The sequence below is a fragment of the Camarhynchus parvulus genome, chromosome 5 (genome assembly GCF_901933205.1).
Source record: "Camarhynchus parvulus chromosome 5, STF_HiC, whole genome shotgun sequence".
Lineage (NCBI taxonomy): Eukaryota > Metazoa > Chordata > Aves > Passeriformes > Thraupidae > Camarhynchus > Camarhynchus parvulus.
This window is the reverse complement of record NC_044575.1, coordinates 36,923,385-36,941,586: the sequence shown is the minus strand read 5'-3', so window position 1 is coordinate 36,941,586 and position 18,202 is coordinate 36,923,385. Positions and strand designations below refer to the sequence as shown.

General features: G+C 39.4%; 1 protein-coding gene across 11 annotated transcripts in view; it reads left to right on the top strand.

Annotated features, from left to right (window-relative positions):
* Positions 1–5,044: 5,044 nt before the first annotated feature.
* The window catches only part of RALGAPA1 (Ral GTPase activating protein catalytic alpha subunit 1), a 131,741-nt gene continuing 118,583 nt past the window's right edge, over positions 5,045–18,202 (top strand). For 9 of the 11 annotated variants that reach the window (XM_030949769.1, XM_030949761.1, XM_030949764.1 and 6 more), the window contains exons 1-4: positions 5,045–5,403; positions 16,195–16,305; positions 16,788–16,837; positions 17,877–17,934. In XM_030949769.1, the coding sequence (XP_030805629.1) occupies positions 5,298–5,403; positions 16,195–16,305; positions 16,788–16,837; positions 17,877–17,934 (325 nt within the window). In that variant the 5' untranslated portion in view covers positions 5,045–5,297. The remainder of the gene's footprint in view (positions 5,404–16,194; positions 16,306–16,787; positions 16,838–17,876; positions 17,935–18,202) is intronic. The other 2 variants (XM_030949770.1, XM_030949767.1) reach the window with 1 other exon arrangement.

The window sequence follows — 18,202 nt, the reverse complement described above, 5'->3', positions numbered from 1 at the left end:
GACAGAAGAACAACCTATTAGCCAGAAAGGAGTGGTTGCCCTGGGGTGTTTGGACTCTAGCAAACCAAACCATTTCACTTTCTATCACTAAAAAATGATACACTGGATACTTTATTAAATCTAATTCTTCACCCTCATTTTGAAAGTGCAATATTAGGAGGTAGGTCACACGAACTCTGAAAAGACTATTTTGCATGCAGGTCAAGATCAGCAGCAATTTGAAGTAGGAGTCATGGAGTGCCAGTTATGAGCTATGTTTGAAGGCTATGGGATGATGTTCATTCCTCAGATTATGTTTTTTCTAGGCAAAATACTCTGATATATGCTGCAAAAGGTGTAAAGTTGTACTAATCAAAATAAACACAAAGAGATATAACCTATTTCTAAAATATCCATTTTCCTCCTGCAGGTGACATAACATGAGAGATCAGGGCAAACTATTTCTTTTGATATAAACGAAATAATCTGTACAAAATTCTCTCTCCCCCAGAGGCTGGCAGACATGCAGGGTTTCTTTTGTGCATTTGTCAATATTGCAAAACTATTTCAGAAGTTGGGAAAGAAAAATAAAACATCTCAGTGGTTGAGCGTTTGAGTACTTTTGGTTAAAAGTTGTTGCAACTTCCACTATGTCAGAGTATTCACATTTCAAAAGCTCTTTCCTATCAGATATGGGGGCTAGTGCTTACATTAGAATTCAAACATTGTGAGCTGGAGGTGACTTTGCATAGCAAAAGTCTAAATTCTCTGGCACTGATGGCCAGGAATTAGTAATGATTACACCAGCTTTAAATAACTTCCACATGTATGAAAGTTTTCTGGTCATGACAGGCCCTTTACACCTTCTGATCTTTGAGCATGGCTGACACAGTCCTAGCACACTGAGGAAACAAAACTTAGGTATTGGTTGTCTGTTGGTTTTGGTGGTTTATTTGGTTGGTTTGAGGTTTATTGTTGGTTGGGTTTTTTTTTCAATTCCACTCTCCTTGCTACTTTTGAAGCCATTGTCTGATTTTGATCTTATATTACATGACAGCATGGGTATTAAAGACACCAAGTTTCTGCATGTTTTGTGAAACAGCATTTGGAACAAAACCTAGTAATGTCTCAGAGAGGGATATGTGTTCTTTTAGCTTCCAAGGGACAGTGTCTTGGTTTGAAAAAACAGCTGTCTACTAAGGAAGGCAGGAGCTTCTCTTGAAATAGAAAATGTAAACCCTCTCCCTCCGAGTTATTATAATTTTGAAATTAAGGGACTCTCAGGCAAATATATGGGAATAGGAATAACAATTCTTTACTAGGAAAATTAAAATAAAAATGCAGTAATACAAAAAAAACACTGGCAGATTCAGAATACCACCTGACATCCTGCTAGTCAGGGTGCTGGTAGCAGTCCCATTAAATGGTGGCTGCAGTCCTTCTGCAGTGACACGTGTGGTTCTGTTGAAGCAGTGATCCTGTCAAAGGCTAGAGTTTTCCTCTGAAAGTCCAGTGCTGGTATAGATGGGCTGGGTCTTCCTTTGGGAATCAGTGGAAAAAAGCTCTCCTGATGTTCCAAATCTCAGATTTTATCCAGGTAGGAATGCTTTGCTCCTCCCCCTGGGCAGAGCATCTCACAATGGGATGATGTGATTTTATCAGTCATGCTGTGAGACTCAATGGACCATTGACAGAAAGTATCTCCCTGGACTGAGGATGGGACAAACTACACGTGTAGAACTTAACTGCAGTCCAGCCCATCCAGAACAGGTAGGGGAGGACTAAACAAAGGAAGGCTTATGGTTGTGAAGGGAGCTGACTCGTGGCTTTCAGTGGCTAGAATACAAATTTGGAGGAAATCTGGCTTCATCAGTTCTGTAGTTCTTGGAAAAATTTATTCAAACTTATGATCTTCGATGATTGGAAAGACTGCAGTGTTCTGGCTTTGTATAACACAGAGTATTAATGCTGATACACTGCTAACAACACAAAAGCAGAGTATAAGCTCATGAAAAGCTCCTTCCCTTAAACATAGAAGTATATAAATTCCAGATTTCATCTGTGAGATACGGAGTTATGCAAATGCAATGGGAAATCATGGGAACCATCATCTTCATAGGAAGAGGATTTTGTTGAAGGGACAGCTAGCTGTTCCATTATCACTATACTAGAAACATATTAGAGGATCCTGATATTTGACTGCTTAGGTGAAAGTAGCAAACATCTCTAGTATCACTATGTTACACATGAGTATTAAATTGTACAGATTTACAAATTTACAACTGTGGTTTTGACTACTCAAACTTAAATATCTAGTTTTGGGGGCCTTTTTCATAAAGTAAATAGCTGCCAATTAAGTAAAAATTTGTTACTTACGATGAACAGGAATACTGCTACACAGGCAAAGCCATATACTTAGAGGTTCACAGCACATCACTCCAATGGCCACAGCACAATTTAAAGAGCCTTCTTTCTCAAAAGCAAGACAACCCTCATAGGAAGGACAGAGCAGAAGCACTGACATTATTTAAAAATTATTTTAAATTTCTTCTTTTCTTGAAGGACCATGTGGGCAAATAGGTCTTCAGTGCATACACCTCAAAGGGGTCAGGTTTAAGATCTATACTAGCTACCAAAAAGATGGTAAATACTGAGTGAAAATCTGAGTAATTTTAATTCACTAATTCACTTTTAATCACGTACCCTTATGTGGTGTAAATATTAGCAAGGCAAGATTTCCAGAAACTTAGATATCTGTAGCTGTATCCAAGAATTCAAAACATAATCTATCCATTTGGCATGTTGAACTGTTGAATTAGGCCACAGGTGAAGGGTTTCTGCTCTCTGGGATGTATTAAAAAATACCAATATGTTTTCTGAAGTATTTGGCAACAGCTGAAATCTTAGGAATCATAAATCCTAGATAAACTGGGAGAAGTTTTTTTATGGTATGAATGTGGTTCAATAGCCCCCTACTACTTTAAGTGTCCTATGGGTCCCTGTAGAGATCACAGAACCACAGAATCTGCTGAGTTGGAAGGGACCTACCAGGATCATTAAGTCCAACTCCTGGCCCTGCTCAGGACCATCCCCAAGAGGCACACCATGTGCCTGAGAGAATTATCCAAATGCTTTCTGAAATCTGTCAGGCTTGATGACAGCTAATAGAAGGAGGGAATAAGGTTCTGCAGCATTTGTCTACAGTACTCCTCTAAAAGTTCAGTTAAACTTAGTTATGACAGTCCCCTTGCATCTGTACAGAAACATTTTAAAAGTTCTTTCTTTAAAGCGGAAATGCCAAGAATTGGGCACAATAACAGCAGCCTGGAATGCAGCAGAACCTAACCTCTGCCTAACTAATCCTGCTCTTTTCTAACCTTGTCCTTCATGCATATTCAAAGAACAGAAGTCACATGCTTCAAAGTCAAGCCTTTGCAAGATCATGGCTTTTGCTGTGCACAGAACATGCCCTTCCTGCCTGGTGTGCCTGCACAAGGAGGTTATCTATAGAAGCCATTATTATCTTGGTTAACACCACTCCCTCCTGTCATTTAATATTTTAGTGATGTCTTGCTCTATTATTTTTAATCTCATCTTGACTTAAAGATCTAAAAATCAATGGAAAAGCAAGCAAATTATACAAAGAAAAGAGATCTCAAAGTTTTTCAATATGCAGAATTGTGTTAAGAATTAATGAAATTTAGAAATCAAAGCACATTAATCAATATATCATTGTCAGATCTTAGAAAGCTAAAATGTACTGTTATGGTAAATTAAATAATTGTAATACTAGGTATTACCTAACATTGCTGATCTTCAGATCTCATTTACAGAGATGGTAGAAGATTTGAAATGCTTTGGGGCAGACCATATAAGCAGGCAGACAACACCGAGTCCCTCACGATGCCCTACTGACTATGTTTCCACTGCCCTTGTGCTTAACATTAACACAATAATGTTATTCGTCATTATTTGAAACACTCGGGTATGTTACTAATGTGATAGGTCTGTAAATGTTGGCAATTCTTGGAATTTTAAAACAAGTCTCAAATAATGAAATATTTCAATATTAAATATTATTAAATATTATTTTAAAAATTTAAATATTAAAAACTGCAGCTGTTGCAATCAGACTCTTAGCTCATAGAAGTGATCATCAACCCAAAACAGAGCACCAGTGACTGTTTGAAAATGTCCAAGCAGAGAGACACTGGGAAGAGTCTTAAATGATACTACAGCAGATGTCTTTTGGAAAGTCCAAGAATTCTCTATCTCATTAATGCAAACAAACTTTTAGGAGAAACTTGGGACTTTTTCAATGATAGTAATTCAATCCTCAGCAAGAGTTGCTATTGCAACTCATCAATTTCCCTGGCTGTTGTTGGCCTCGCTGTGAGTTTGTGCATGGGACTGAGCCAAACGTGTTTTCTTGAGCTCATTTGGCTTTGCTGTAGGAGCAGAAGGGACATGACCATCCTGAGAGAGAAAAAACGAGGATGCCTCAGACCTTCGTGCTGGCCCAAGACGTGCTGATGGTTCGATGCCGGCACTGCAGCTGAAGGCGTAGGCAGTGAAATCGGCGAGAAGCAACTTCGGGCAGGAGCTCGGCGTGAGGAGTTGCAGCACTTTGAGCTTCAGTTTGGAAAGAGGAACGAGACACATTGTTGCTGGTTGCACAACTGAGGCTTGAGTAAAAGGTTTGGAGTCGCTGCCGTGATGAATACGGTCCCCACCTGGATTTTATTTCCTTATTGTTCACAGGATTGCCCCCTTACCCTGCAGTTTCTCTGTACAGCCAGAGTAGCTGGCTTATATTTTACCTACAAAGAGCAGAAGTACAGTTTCCTACACCAGTTACCGTTGCTGAGCAGCGCCGACGACCCAGCAACGAGCCCCTAAGGGTCCTGTTCCGGCGGCCGCTCGCCCTCCCCGGCCGGGGCCCCGGGGGAGCGCGGCCGGCGCGGCCCCGCCCGGCGCGCCTCGGAGGTGCGCGGGGCAGCGCCGCCGTGACGTCGCGACGCGGTTGCCATGGGGACGCCTGGGGTCGTACCTGACGGCTGTCGTGAAGCAGCGGGAGGAAAGCGAGGGAGGAAGAAGGGGGAGCTCAGGCCCAGCCCGGCCCCCCGGCCTGCGGGGAGTTGGCTCCGCGCCGCGCCCCTCCGCCCTCGCCGCATCGCACTCGGAGGCCGGAGGAGGAGGAGGTGGCGGCGGCGCTGCTGCTTCTGGCTATGTAGGGGCCCCAGAGCGGGCAGATCCGGAGGCCGCTGTCCGCCTCTGGAGCTCGGCGCGGGGCCGGGCCCGGGGCCGGGCCCGGCGGGATGTTTTCCAAGAAGCCGCACGGGGACGTGCGGAAATCCACGCAGAAGGTGCTGGACACCCGCAAGGACCCACTCACCCGACTGAAGCACCTCCGCGTCCTTATCGGTGAGGCGGCCGGGAGGGGCGAAGGGAGCGGGTCAGCGGGGGCCGCGGGTCCCGGCGTGGAAAGACCGGGAATTTGGAGGCAGCAGCTGGGGCGGGAGGCGGACCTGGGACTCGGCCCCGGCGAGAGGGGGGAAGACCCGTGCCCAGCGTGGCGGGGCCAGCGGGGCGAGACTGCAGCGATGTGCCGGGGGCTGCGGGACCCCGCGGGCGCGGCGCGGGATGCTTCGCTCGGCGCTTTTGTACTGACACAGGCACGGACGCTTCCGTCTGATCGTGGCATTTCTTTGGGAGCTGTGGAAGGAGGCGAAAAAGTGGTGTTCTTCCCATGTGAATTATTCTCTAGAATACACAAAGTGCTAAGTTGCTGCGCATGAATAAAAGTGGCTGGCAAGCGCAAATGGTGCCTGTAACTCCTGAATCCATTTCCCTTACATTCTTACAGTACCAATTTATATTTGTGTATATTTTCACGGTAAGAGCTACAGTAGTAAGTGCTCACTAGCGTAGATATGAAGGAGCTTCTATACAGCCAGATTTAAAACACTTTTGGTTTGCTAGTTGGTAAAGGAGGACACACAAGCCCTGAAGGGCTGCTGCAGTTCCATGTGAACTGCCATTTAACCTGACCAGTGAATTAGAAATTGTGATTATACGGCATAATTGCCTAATGAAAAAAACGAGGGGGAAGCAAAACCAAACCTAGTTAACCATTCCAAGGTATCTGTTACTTGCATGTATTTGTAAAAATCTAAGTCATTGTCATCAAGCTGTCCTTGAAAAAAGAAGCTTGCTCTGGAGTATCTTTTGGGCGCTTCAGTCCTGGGAATGCGTGTGTTGCTTCTGACAGTTTATCAACATGTGAACAGGGCTGTGTCAAGGGCAACTGCATTCCGTGTTTAGCACAGAATGCTGAATGGATTATTTTGGGTTCTGCCCACAGTCTGATGGTATTTATGTATCTTGTCCTCCAAAGCTGGATTCTTTCTTTTCAAAGGAAAACAGCTATTGCTCCCTTGTTTTGTATTGGTGTTTAAAGGAACAGGTGTTCCCATATTGCACCATCTGCTGCTTCATGAGTTATTTTCTGCAACATAGTAATTATCTAGACTTGAAATGGAGAATAGTTGTGTAGCTATCTAAGCGACTTCAGAAGTCAGATACATCCCCTTGCCCCACTCAGAATGTACCACTCTTCCTAACTAGCTGTATTGGACCAACTGTGGCTTGCTCTGTATTGGTTTTTAGCTCAGTTGAAACATAAGAGGAAAAAACATTCTAAATAAACAAAATACCTCTCTGAATTCAGATTTCTTGGCTAAAGTATGTTGAATATTTCTAGTTTTTCATTAGTCTGCAAAACACTCTGAATGATTTTGATCTGATCTGTTCTAGATTTTGCATTTATGTTGCTTGCAATTTATTTGCAATGCTTTTTTTTCCTTCAGCTTTCTTAATAATTGAATGACTTCTGTAAGTTGCAAGGCATAAGCTATGTCAAGCAGACATTCTTATCTAATCTAAGGTTTCTGTTTACTGGCTGTAGGACAGACTAAATTGGCTGGGGATGTTTTTATGTCCTCCATTGTGTGTATCTCAGCTGTTGAAGCACAACTCCCACAGTTTGGGAGAACACAGTGTGTGAGTGACTGTGTAATTAGGGAAAGGTATAACAATACTCTTCAACTTGTTTGTTTAAGATACATCCACAAGATTTTGTCATTATGCAGATATTCTTAGGTGCATGAGATACAAAAACAAGGCCTTTTTCTAGAGCAGAAGAGTAAGGTGTTTCCATACGTTTTCCCCCTGTAGAGCACGAGAAGTGACCATTCCCCCAGAATAATAATTGCCATATTTCCCATGTGTCCAGGGGAGCCGTGTTAGCTATTGCCAACAGACTCTCTGAGGGGATAGGGCAGGAAATCTCAGGTCAGCTGTGTTCAGCATCTTCCTGAAGGAAACATATTTTATTTTGTTTATTGCTCTTAGCCTCTGCACACTGGAGACTGAAAGACTATCCGGAAGAGAATTTTCTGCTTCATGTCCAGGAGAAGGGAGAGAATTTTCTCTTTAATTTAGAGTACTTTCAGTAGGCCTTCAAAGCGTATTGGACCAGAGTTTGTTTTGGTTTTTTGGGTTTTTTTTGCTGTGCATTTTAGTCTTTGGTCAACGACAATAAACAGGTATGGCCTTAGTTTCATGGTTAAGACTTGAGAGGAGGAAAGGGAGTATTAGTTCATTTTCCTGCTATTTTACCAAGGCATCCAAAGCAGCAGTTTTCCAGTAAGCCAAAATAATAGAAGAGTCATGAATAGAGGTACCTGCTTGTGAAGTATGGACTGCTGGCTGTCTGCTAGCCGAAGAGAAATCTCAAAAATTTAATTATGGTACAAGACTGAGAGTTGCATCCTCCAAGGCAATAGTGTAAGTCAGGCACCATATAGTCTAAAAATATTTAAATTATCATAATGCCACTTTTGGTAAGGATCAGAAGATACTGAACAATATCAAGCACCTAATATGAAGCTAAATGGATCGGTAGCACAAAGACCTGTGACTGTTATTTTTAACAAATTAAGAGTAGTGTTCATTAGATGGAATCTTTTAAATGTCTTTTACAAAATAACTTAGAGTGCAGTGATTTGTATTCTTTTAGGAAAGGATCCTGTCATTGGTGACAACTCAGGTTAAATTTAGTAAAAAATGCAAATGAGTCTGCATAAGGATATATAGAAAATTTTGTGTCTTTTGTGAAGCAGTGACATAACATTTTATCAAATACCATTGCAGCTTTTGGAGTCTAATGGCTATAGTCAGTGTGTAGAAGATTTAGATATGGGAATGACTCAGATGAGAGTAAAACTTTAATATGAAAAGACACTGGAAGCTTTAAAATTCCTTTGTATAGGGACAGAGGGTGAAAAGTCCATAAAAGTCCATAAACATGTATGAGAAAGTCTAGGAAATAACATCTATTAAGGCTTACCAAATCTGAAGTTACAATAAATGATTTTTGTCTTGGGAAGCTCTAGAATGCTAGGCTAGTGATCAGTTATAGGAATGCTGGGGGGAAATGCATTTCTTGTGGTTTGAGGTTTGTTTTGTTTTGTTTTGTTTTTGGGGTTTTTTTTGTTTGTTTGTTTTGTTTTTGGTTTTTTGGGTGTTTTTTTGTGGTTTTTTTGTTTTTGTTTTTGTTTTTCCCTGAAACTTTTTAGTAGATAACTGCTCTTTGCCACTTCAGGCCAGTGTCCTGTGTCTGGTTCTCTGATCTGCTTCAGTTTTGGCTCGATTTAGCCTTTTTTTGTAATTTGGGAACCAGAGAAAATTCTGTGAAATTCAGGTGACTAAATCAGAATTGGTTAAATGATTTTTAAATACAATATGTGACACATTTATGCATGTCACAGGTATAAGTTTTTTTTAGTAGAAGTTAAAGCCTTTAGGAGACCTCTAAGTAGTAAGAAATATGATTCTTGCTTAGAAATGCTAAGAAGAATTGTAAAGATTGAAGTCTCATATCTTGGGACTTAGTAGCGTGTGAGCAAAGGTAATCTGCCTTTCATTGTTATGTTGCTGCAGTATATTTCTTGAAGCAAGTGTAACTGTCTGGTTTCATAGGTTTTATTCTTTTGAGATGTATTCCTTTCTTCCAGTAGGGAAGTGTTTACCCCACCCTGCTCCATTTGGTTTTTTTCTTCTCAGTTCTGGGAAGTGCGTGAGAGTCTCATACAGTTCCCTGGTGCTGGTTTGGTCAATGTCTGAGTTTTTAGCAAACTGCTCTGCTGTCTTGTCTTCTTGTATGCTGGAAATGCTGTGACAGCTGTGTTTGCTGTGTGTGACTGCAGTAGTTGGAGCATCTGAACCCTGAGTGGGAATGTCGAATGGGATTCCCTTGGGGTCTCTGTGGCAGCAGCAAGGCCTTACTGGAAGGAAGGCTGCCCTGATGCAGGTGTGATCACTGAGGCTTCTCTAGCTAGGAAGGGAGGCACACTTTGTACCTTACAGGGTTAGGTATTGCCTGTACAATGATTTTCCAGAAAAAAAAAAAATATATATATATATTTTAGCAATCTTCAGTCAATTAGCAGCTACTTGCAATTTTTAGGGTCATTAAAGTGGAAATAATATTGGATTATTCTTCTATATATTCACTGTTTCATCAGACTTCAACATCAAACTAAAATTCTATGATTTTTAAATGGTAATTTATAAAAGTTTGTGCTAGCAATCTTTCAAGCTTCAGATCTTGGTTTATATGTCCTTTTGCTAAAACAGTGCTTTAAGCATTCTATAAATAATTAAGACAGCTAGGTATGTTACCCTTCATAAGGTCATATGTTAACAATATTGACTTTTCATTTTTATATTAGATATGTTGGTGTTTGACTAAACCTGTAGAATTTGAAGGTTCAGTCTGAATTTGGAAATTTATGTATTTTTTTAAAAAGCTAAAATTTCTAGTTATTTAATGATTTCTGTAAAATTCTACTGTGTGCAAGTAAATCAAATGAATCTATGGGTTTAAAATTTTCTTACAGAGCTGAATTCTTAAGATACTTGCTTTCTTGTTGTGTTGGGTTTTTTCCCCTTTTCTTTTTTCACTTTTTTTGTTGAGTAGAAATTACAGGTTTGTAATCTGTTAATCCAGAGTTAAGAAAAAAGGAAATATGTTGTTTCTCATGAATTATTTTATTTGCATCTGATATTTAAAACTATGCTTATTTTATCTCTGGAACCATGGAGACAATACTTGCAAAATGCAAGAGGACAGAGTATCTAAAGTGTGGGGTGTTTATGTTATTATTTTGTTTTGTTATTCTTGGTGGTTGGTTAGCGCTGGACATCTCATGTAAATAGTCTTAGAAAGGGAAAAGTCAAATTACATGGGACAGAATGAAATGGACTACATTGGACATCCATTCTGATAAATTGTTTAATATTAAACAATACACTTAAACAGAGATTGCATTCGTTTAAAGGGATTTTAATTTAAGAAATCTATTTCACTGGCAGTTAGCCCTAATGCTTCAGCTGGATGGCATTCATTGGTGTTGCACATCATCAACTTCAGTCATAAATGAAAAATGTTCTATCATTGTTAAAGGGACAGCAAATGGGGAGCTACAATAAAAGTAGCTGCCTGCACATCCCTTTCAGTGGATGTGCGAAGATTTTTGGTTTTTTGCAAGAGTTGTAGATTTTTTTTTCTTTCCTGGTTAGTCTGTCTTCAGAGAACATGTCACTGCTCATGTAACTCGGGGATCTGGGTGTGGGTTGCATGCAGTGTAAGGGCTCGGGCTTCATGTTCTGGCACTCTTGACTTAACCCTGAACAAGTATGTTTTGGTCAGGAGCAGAGGGGGAAGATTTACTCTGCTTTAGTATTTTGGCTAATGTTATACTCGACTTGCAGAGTTCAGCAGTGGCCAGGGCTGCTGAATTGCAAGGCTGAGGTGAGGGCTGGAGCCAGATCAAAGCCCCAGGCTAGACAAAAGGGAGGCTCTGACCACTTGGTTGCAAAGGAAAGGTCTGTGTGGGTTTAGCTTTGACAGTTCGGGATGAAAATACGTGCATTACTATGGAAGTGTTTGAAGTTGCTGAAATAAAAGCTTAAGTTCTGGAACTTGTGTGAATTGTTGTGGAAGTATTTCTCAAGAGTTTTCTAGTGTAACTTGGAAAGCTGGCAGCTGCTTCTGCTCATTCCTGTAGGGCACTGGTGTTGTACCAGTCTGTATGCAGATGATGTTCATTGGTTCTGTTAACCTGCTTATTCATTTGTGATTTGTTTTTTCATTTGTATCTAAAAGATTGTGATCAGGAGTTCAGACTTGTCTGATGCAAAATGGAAGTCCTTTAGAAGATTTCTTTAAGTTATATTCCTTTTTCAGTACAGAAACTTTCAAGAATATTTTCTTTGACAAAATTACCTTTTTTAAAAAAATGGTTTTGCTGAATAGCTGTTGGTTAGATCTGAAACAGTAAGGGCTAATGTGAAGCTTTTGTGTAATAGATTTGCTTTTGTGGTCTGTTATCAGAGCTCTTTCACTTTGACAGTCTGTGAACTATGCCAGAGCCACCAGTTAGTTCCCGAGGTTTTCCACTTAACCTTTCTCAGTTACATGCTTTTCTATTCGAGACAGTCCCTATGTAACCAAATCTCTCTACTGTTTTGCTCTAAAGAAACCCTTAAATATTTCAGCATGGAGAATTAAGAATTAATAACTTTAATTATCCATTGAGAACATGGAAACCTTTGCTTTCTGGTGGCACCAGTTTGTTACAGGAGTTGATACTGACCGTGTCAGTCCGTAGCAGTACTCTGCTTTACAGAAATAGATCCTGAATTCTGGACATCTTCCAGGTCATTGTTTGCTGCAGTTGTCAGTTTGGGTTTTGGTAAGGGCGAGGGAAAGTGACTTAAAAGCCAGCAAGTCTTGGAATTAGACAGGATAATGTTTTCATTATACTAAGTGCTCTGACAATTTTACATATAAATATAGTATTACATTCTAAAACTCTTAAAATAGAACATAAAATTAGCCACAACTTAATCTGTAATGATACAGACTGTTTTCTTTCATGTCTGCAGTGCATTGTGAACTGATGAAAGTTCTTTTCAGAACAGTTTAAATATATGTCTAAAATCTGTTTTGCCAGGGTTTGTTTTGTTTTAGGGAGAAAATGACACATAAGCACGAAGAGACACAATACTGTGTGAAATTAAAGTATTGTAAAGGAAGTAAGCTAGTACTTTTCTGCAAAGGACACACAACTTTAAAGGTCAACAATTAAAATATCAAACTTAAAACAAACCCTGCCAAAACAAAACAAAAATAAGCACCCTTGAACACAGAGTTAGTATGGAGATCAGATTTGTACCAGTTTTTAAATTAGAGAAAATTATTAAGGAAAAAACAGCAGAGATCCATGTTTCTTGCTGTTGTAAAGCATGAAGAAAACTGCATTTTCTTGAGAAACAGCTTTCATGAACTGCTGAAAAACTGGATTTTAGTCTACTGAAGCTATGCTTTGTACAGTAGAAACTTCAGTTTTTACCTCTCTTTGGAATACAGTAGTATCCCATTTTTCCTTTCAAATTCTGAGGAACTTTTCCAACTACTTCAAATGGTGCCAGATCTATTTCTGTGTCCTTCCCTCCTCCCAGTCTGGACATAGAAGCAAGAACACAGGGAGTACATTAGTTTGTATTAGTTACATGATCTGTGGTAGAAGAATATAAAGTTAGTTTGTTTAAAATTAAAAAGTAAGAATGCACTGGAAGTTGTAGAGGAAAGCCTGTTTCTCTTTAATCCCACTTCACATAAAAAAAAAAGGCTATGTCTCTCTTCTTAAAAAGACAAAATACTTAATTAGCCAAAGCAGAGGAGCAACTTCCTGCAAATTCTCAGTTCAGGGCTGTCTGAAAAGGATATGCTGCTTGTAGAGGAAATGACTTTTACCTCTATGCAACATGCATGATACTTTGAGAGAGCATAGAGAAGAGACAGTGAGATGGTGTTGGACAAAATGGTTATGACATGAGAATTGAGTAGCTGTTTGTTTAGCTGATAGAAAGGACAGAGGTAAACAGAATATTTTAGAGACATTAGGAAATCCTTAATTAAGGAAGGAAGATATAACAGCAGCATGTAACTGGAAGTTTAATGGTACAGTAATCAAGGAGAGCAGTATTCTCTCCATGCATTAGTTGTGTGGATTCTGTTCAGTATAGACAAAGCTGTGAAATTGAGTGATGTGGCCAGATCAAGCCCTCTTAAGGTCTGTATAATTACCTTCATGCTGTATCTGCTATTTTTTGCCCTTCTCCTTCTTGCCATAATTCATGTCAGGGTATTAATAATGAATTTCAAACTTCTCAACAAATGCAAGGTTCCAAATTTCTGCACCAGCAGCATACTGAATCGCTGTAGGTGTCCTTTGATGATGAGCAGATGTTCCCTTTTGCTGTAGGTGGCAAGCCTGTCAGATGACCAACTGTTTTCCCTCCCTTAGGAGGAAAGCTGGTTTTCAGCATTAACAAAAGGAGTCAGTGGGTTTTTAAAAAAGTATTATTTTCACTTAATAAAATAATAAAATTCCCATTAAATAAAATATTATATTTTCTTCCATCTGAAGCAATAGTATTTACTACAGAATACAGTTGTTGTTAACTGGTTTCAATTTTAAAAACTTGCTTTTGATTTTGCTTTCAGGTGTGATCTTAGAAAGGAATCAGAGTGAAATGCATTTGCTATAGGAATTGCAAAGTCAAGGAATTTTTTACTCTCTTCCTACTCTTGCAAGCTATAACTGTATTTTGAAGGTATATTTTTAATGTTAATTGAGTGTTAGTGGTAATAATACAGGTCTACCACTGCTCCTTCAAGCATTTTTTGAGGTGTTTGACACATTTTTCTTAAATAAATACAAAACAAACTAACAAAAAATTTAAAAAAGGACAAACTTCTGAAATTCCACTTCACCTTCACTGAAAGGCAGAATGTCTTACCACAGTACCAGTTGTGCATATGCAGTTATGTGGTAAAATGACAATCACTGTTCAGCTGGTTATGTAGACAAGCCTTCAGTTGTTGCCTGAAGAATTTAGAAATAGTGTCTCCAAAAATTACTGACTGTTGTGTTAAGATTGAGTGTTTAAAAGAATACATCAGTTTAGGCATTTGGGATTTTTCTGTTGGTCTGCTTCAGAGCTGACCCACGTCTGAGGAAAGAACAAGGGCCTGTTTCAGGAAACGAAACATTTAACATGCCTGCAAAAATGCAGCATTCCTGTGTTTTGATTGGAAGAGACCTTGTTTAACTGCTTCCTATCCCTTCAGTATTTGGAACTAGTATTTTCTGCACCTTGCATTGAGTAAACCATTCCACTGCTGTCTACATGCAATCCCTGTACAGTCCTATAAACATACGGACCACAAGATATCTTCTGTCACCCTTCTTTCTCCTGAAAGCCTCAATCCTTGCTTTCTTTTTTTTCTTTAATCCTTCCATCTCAAACTCTTGATTTTTCTTCTAGTATTTTCTTCTCCCTAGCCTAGGACTCACTTAGGGCTCTGCCCATGAGTGGAAGTGGTTGTAATGGTTGTGCCTATGCTCTAGTCGCAGCTCTATTTCAAGTGCATTTCCCTGATCAACTGAAAATCATCGTTCAGCTTCTTTGAAGTGGAATTGGTTTTTGCTGTCCTTTAACACTTGCATTTCTAAACTGTAGCAGTTCAGCTGCTGATCTGTAGGTGGAGTGGCAATTTCTGCAAACCCGGGGTTTGGTAAGCCTTTGGATGGTCAGGCACATGCTTGCTGCTCTGGACCACTGTTTATTCCAGCTGAGCTGCCTTCCTTAAGAGTTGATCTTGGATGCTGATAGAGCACTATCTGCTCCAAGAGAACCCTGGCTCTACTACACTCATTATGCAAGATGTTGGCAGAATGCTGTGCTACAGCAAAAGTTAAATCTGTGTTGGAAACTTTTTTAGCAAAATTTGTGTCAAAATTGAGTTAATAGTCCTCTAGAGCTATATAAGAAAACATAACTGAAAGTATGCCATAGTTTTGGCCATCCTTTCAGTTCATTGTTCCTGGCTTTATACGCTACCACTTGTATATCCAGTCATGTGAGATGATAAAGATTGACGTCATTCTAAAAAGGGTTAAAAACTCTGTGCTCCGATACAGAATTAGAAGGAGCTTTTTAGAAGCATCTACAGTGAAAGAAAGCATTTCAGTGTATACAGCCGGTGAATGGGTATAAAGGTTTTGTTTGCCTCACCTTCGTGTTTTGCTTTTGTTTGCTACAAATCAGTATTCTGAAAGAGGAGCATTTTGTAATTTAAAATGCTGTCTTCCTGTTCCTCTGTGCTTCCATGGTATTGTTTTGTCCACCAAGTTTCTCAAGTCTTATGTAGTTGAATAACAGGACAGGGAGTGTCTAGACAGTTTGTACTAATGCTTGATTGTTTAAAGTGATCACTTTAAAATTAATCTGGATAAATCACTGTGTATTTCTTTATCAGGAATTTGCAGAAAACCATCTAGAGGGTTGTGGGAAGAGAGTCTGAAAAGCTTCCTGGGGTATACATGAAAGCACATTCCCCTATACTTAGAGTGATGTTTCTGCCTCAGAGTATCCCTGGGATCCCATCTTCTGATTTCCCTAGACCACACAATCAAAGGAGTGTGAGGGACTGAGCCAGACTAGAAAGTAAAGTGCATCTTGGAACTTGGAGGGAATAAGAAGGCATCACTGGGAATCCAGTGCTGCCATTTGCATCCTCCCAGTTTATCCATCTCCAGAGCAGATGAGTTCCTCACTTAACATCTTCCTTCCACTTTCTTTACTAAGATTAGTTGTGCTTAGTAATTATAGTTGGAGATTGTGATGGTCTTTCTGTTGTAGAGTTTGGGCAGTGTCACAAGCTGTATTTCTATTAAATTAACAGTTGAAACCAGATTCATCTGTACAGTGCTAGTCCTGATGGAATTAGGGTTCATGACTGGCATTTGTTGGCATTGCTGTCATGCCAACAATGGGTGTGCAAGAAGATGCTCCTTCTCTGTTCTAAAATTCACTAGGCACTTATGGCATGCCATACTGAATTTCTGAATTAGCCTCAGAGTAAAGAATGAAAACTTCAATAGTTTCTTTAATTATTTAGTTATTTATTTAAAAAAACAATAATTTTCTTTTAAATATCTTCAGTTCTTACTGCTGGATAATATGTAGTGGTTGACTCTGAATATTTGAAATAAATATAAACAATGTTCTGTTTTTCAGATAATGCAGAATCAATTGATCTCAAACAGTTTTTCGACCTACATTTTTCACATATATATTATGTGTTCTTTGAAAACTTTGTGACTATTGAAGTGGGCCTTAAACAAAAAGGTAAGTATTTCAGACAGACCTCTTTTTGTCTTGATGGCTTGTGCCTTTGTTATGAAGTAAAGCAGGGTGCTATAAATAAAGCTCTGTGTGGTCACAAATGACAACATTAGCCATGCAGAAATATGTTTAAGAACCAACTTTGCAAATGAAGGCAGAGCAATGAGATATGCGCTCAGTGGAGGTGAGCAAAAAAGGTTTGTTCTCCAATGACTGTGTTTGCCATTTTGCAAAGTGAGGATTCTTAAGGTGTTATACTTTGTATTCTGCAGAATTATTCTTTAACAAGATATTGTGTAACTTAATCTCTCCCAGTTGTGGATGCCATAATAGGAAGTTATGCAAATTGTAGCTGTATTTGTGGAGTATAATTTTTATTTGCAGAAGCAGTGCAAAGTTATGGTTGTATAAATGCAGGTTTTTACATGTTTAAGGTTCTTTGTTTTAATAATGAAACTATTTTAACTATTTATTTTTGCAACTAGGTCACAAGTCTCAGAGAGAAGAATTAGATTCTATTCTTTTTATTTTTGAGGTAAGATATTTTGAGTATTTTTTTGCTTTAAGTCCTATTATTCTACAGTTGTCTGTAAATACTTTCCATTTAACTGCATTCCTTCTTACTTTTGCATAGAGCTGAATTTCTGTGCTATGTTTTAAAAATAAAGATTTCACTTGCTGTTTTGCAAGATGTCTTAACTGGAAAAAGATGTTTCTGTGTCTCTAGATAGTTGATTACTCTTTGGTGGTGATATTTCCCCATCATGTGTTATACACATTGAAATTCATAGAAAGGTGATTTCTGTTTAGTCATGATATTTTTGACCTTTTGATTGCATGTTATCTCTGTGAGGTACATGGGTGAATGTGAAAGAGAGCTAGTTCATTTGTTCACTAGTTCCTGCATAAAGGAATATTAGGTGATCTGTGCTGTGGAGGCAGTTGCATGGTGTGCTGGAGGGCCATAGCCAGGAAAAATAAGGTTATTTACAAGTTGCAAAAGCCTCTAGTGTAAATGTTGCAAGTCTTGCATGGTAGATTTGGAATTACTAACTGTGCTCTGTTTCTCGTTTCTGGAGATGATCATTGTATTTGTAGAGGTCTTGTCTTCACTGTTTTGGTGTAGCTCATGACCCCTCAGTTGAAAAGGCTGAAGCATATGTTTGCTTGTGCCACAGACGCAAGTTGACAGCTGAACATCCTAACTGAAGCCATTAGAAAGGTGGAATAACTTAATGCAGTCTGTTGTGAAGCAGAGCAGCTGAGACAGACACTGATCCCATTCCATTCCCTGTGCTGTAAGCAGCAGTGTCCTTCAGAGGGGTAGTGGAGCCAGAGGACCTGCAGTAACATCTGAAGTCTCCAGTGCAGGACTTACAGGCTGTCAGAGCCTTTGGGATTTTTAGCATTAGGAATGGGGTCACCTTGAAAGGCCAACAATGCTTCCAAAGAAAGCATTTTGGGAATTTTCTAAGTTGATGCTTCAGCTTCTGATCTGTGGCCTTGTGAAAGGGCTGTTTGGTCTTCCAAGGTGATATCTGCAACATACATCCTTGGGTTCTGTTTTTTTATAGAAAATTTTACAACTCCTTCCTGAAAGGATTCATCAGAGGTGGCAATTTCATAGTATTGGTAAGTTGATTTTCTTTTCCTCCCCCTTTCATTTTACTTTTTATTAGTAGCTACCAATTGGTGGCTACTATGCCACTCATTTCCTTACAGTTTAAATGGCTTAACGGGGATTATGGTCTAGAGAATTTTGCAAGCTAGGTGAAGGAAAATAAAAAAGAAAATAAAAGAAACAGACAAAAACCCCTGCCAATGTAATGAATACTCTTCTGTATAGATTTATATTTGGGAATATAGAAATAGAAGAGTGGCTGAGAAAGAACAAAGACAG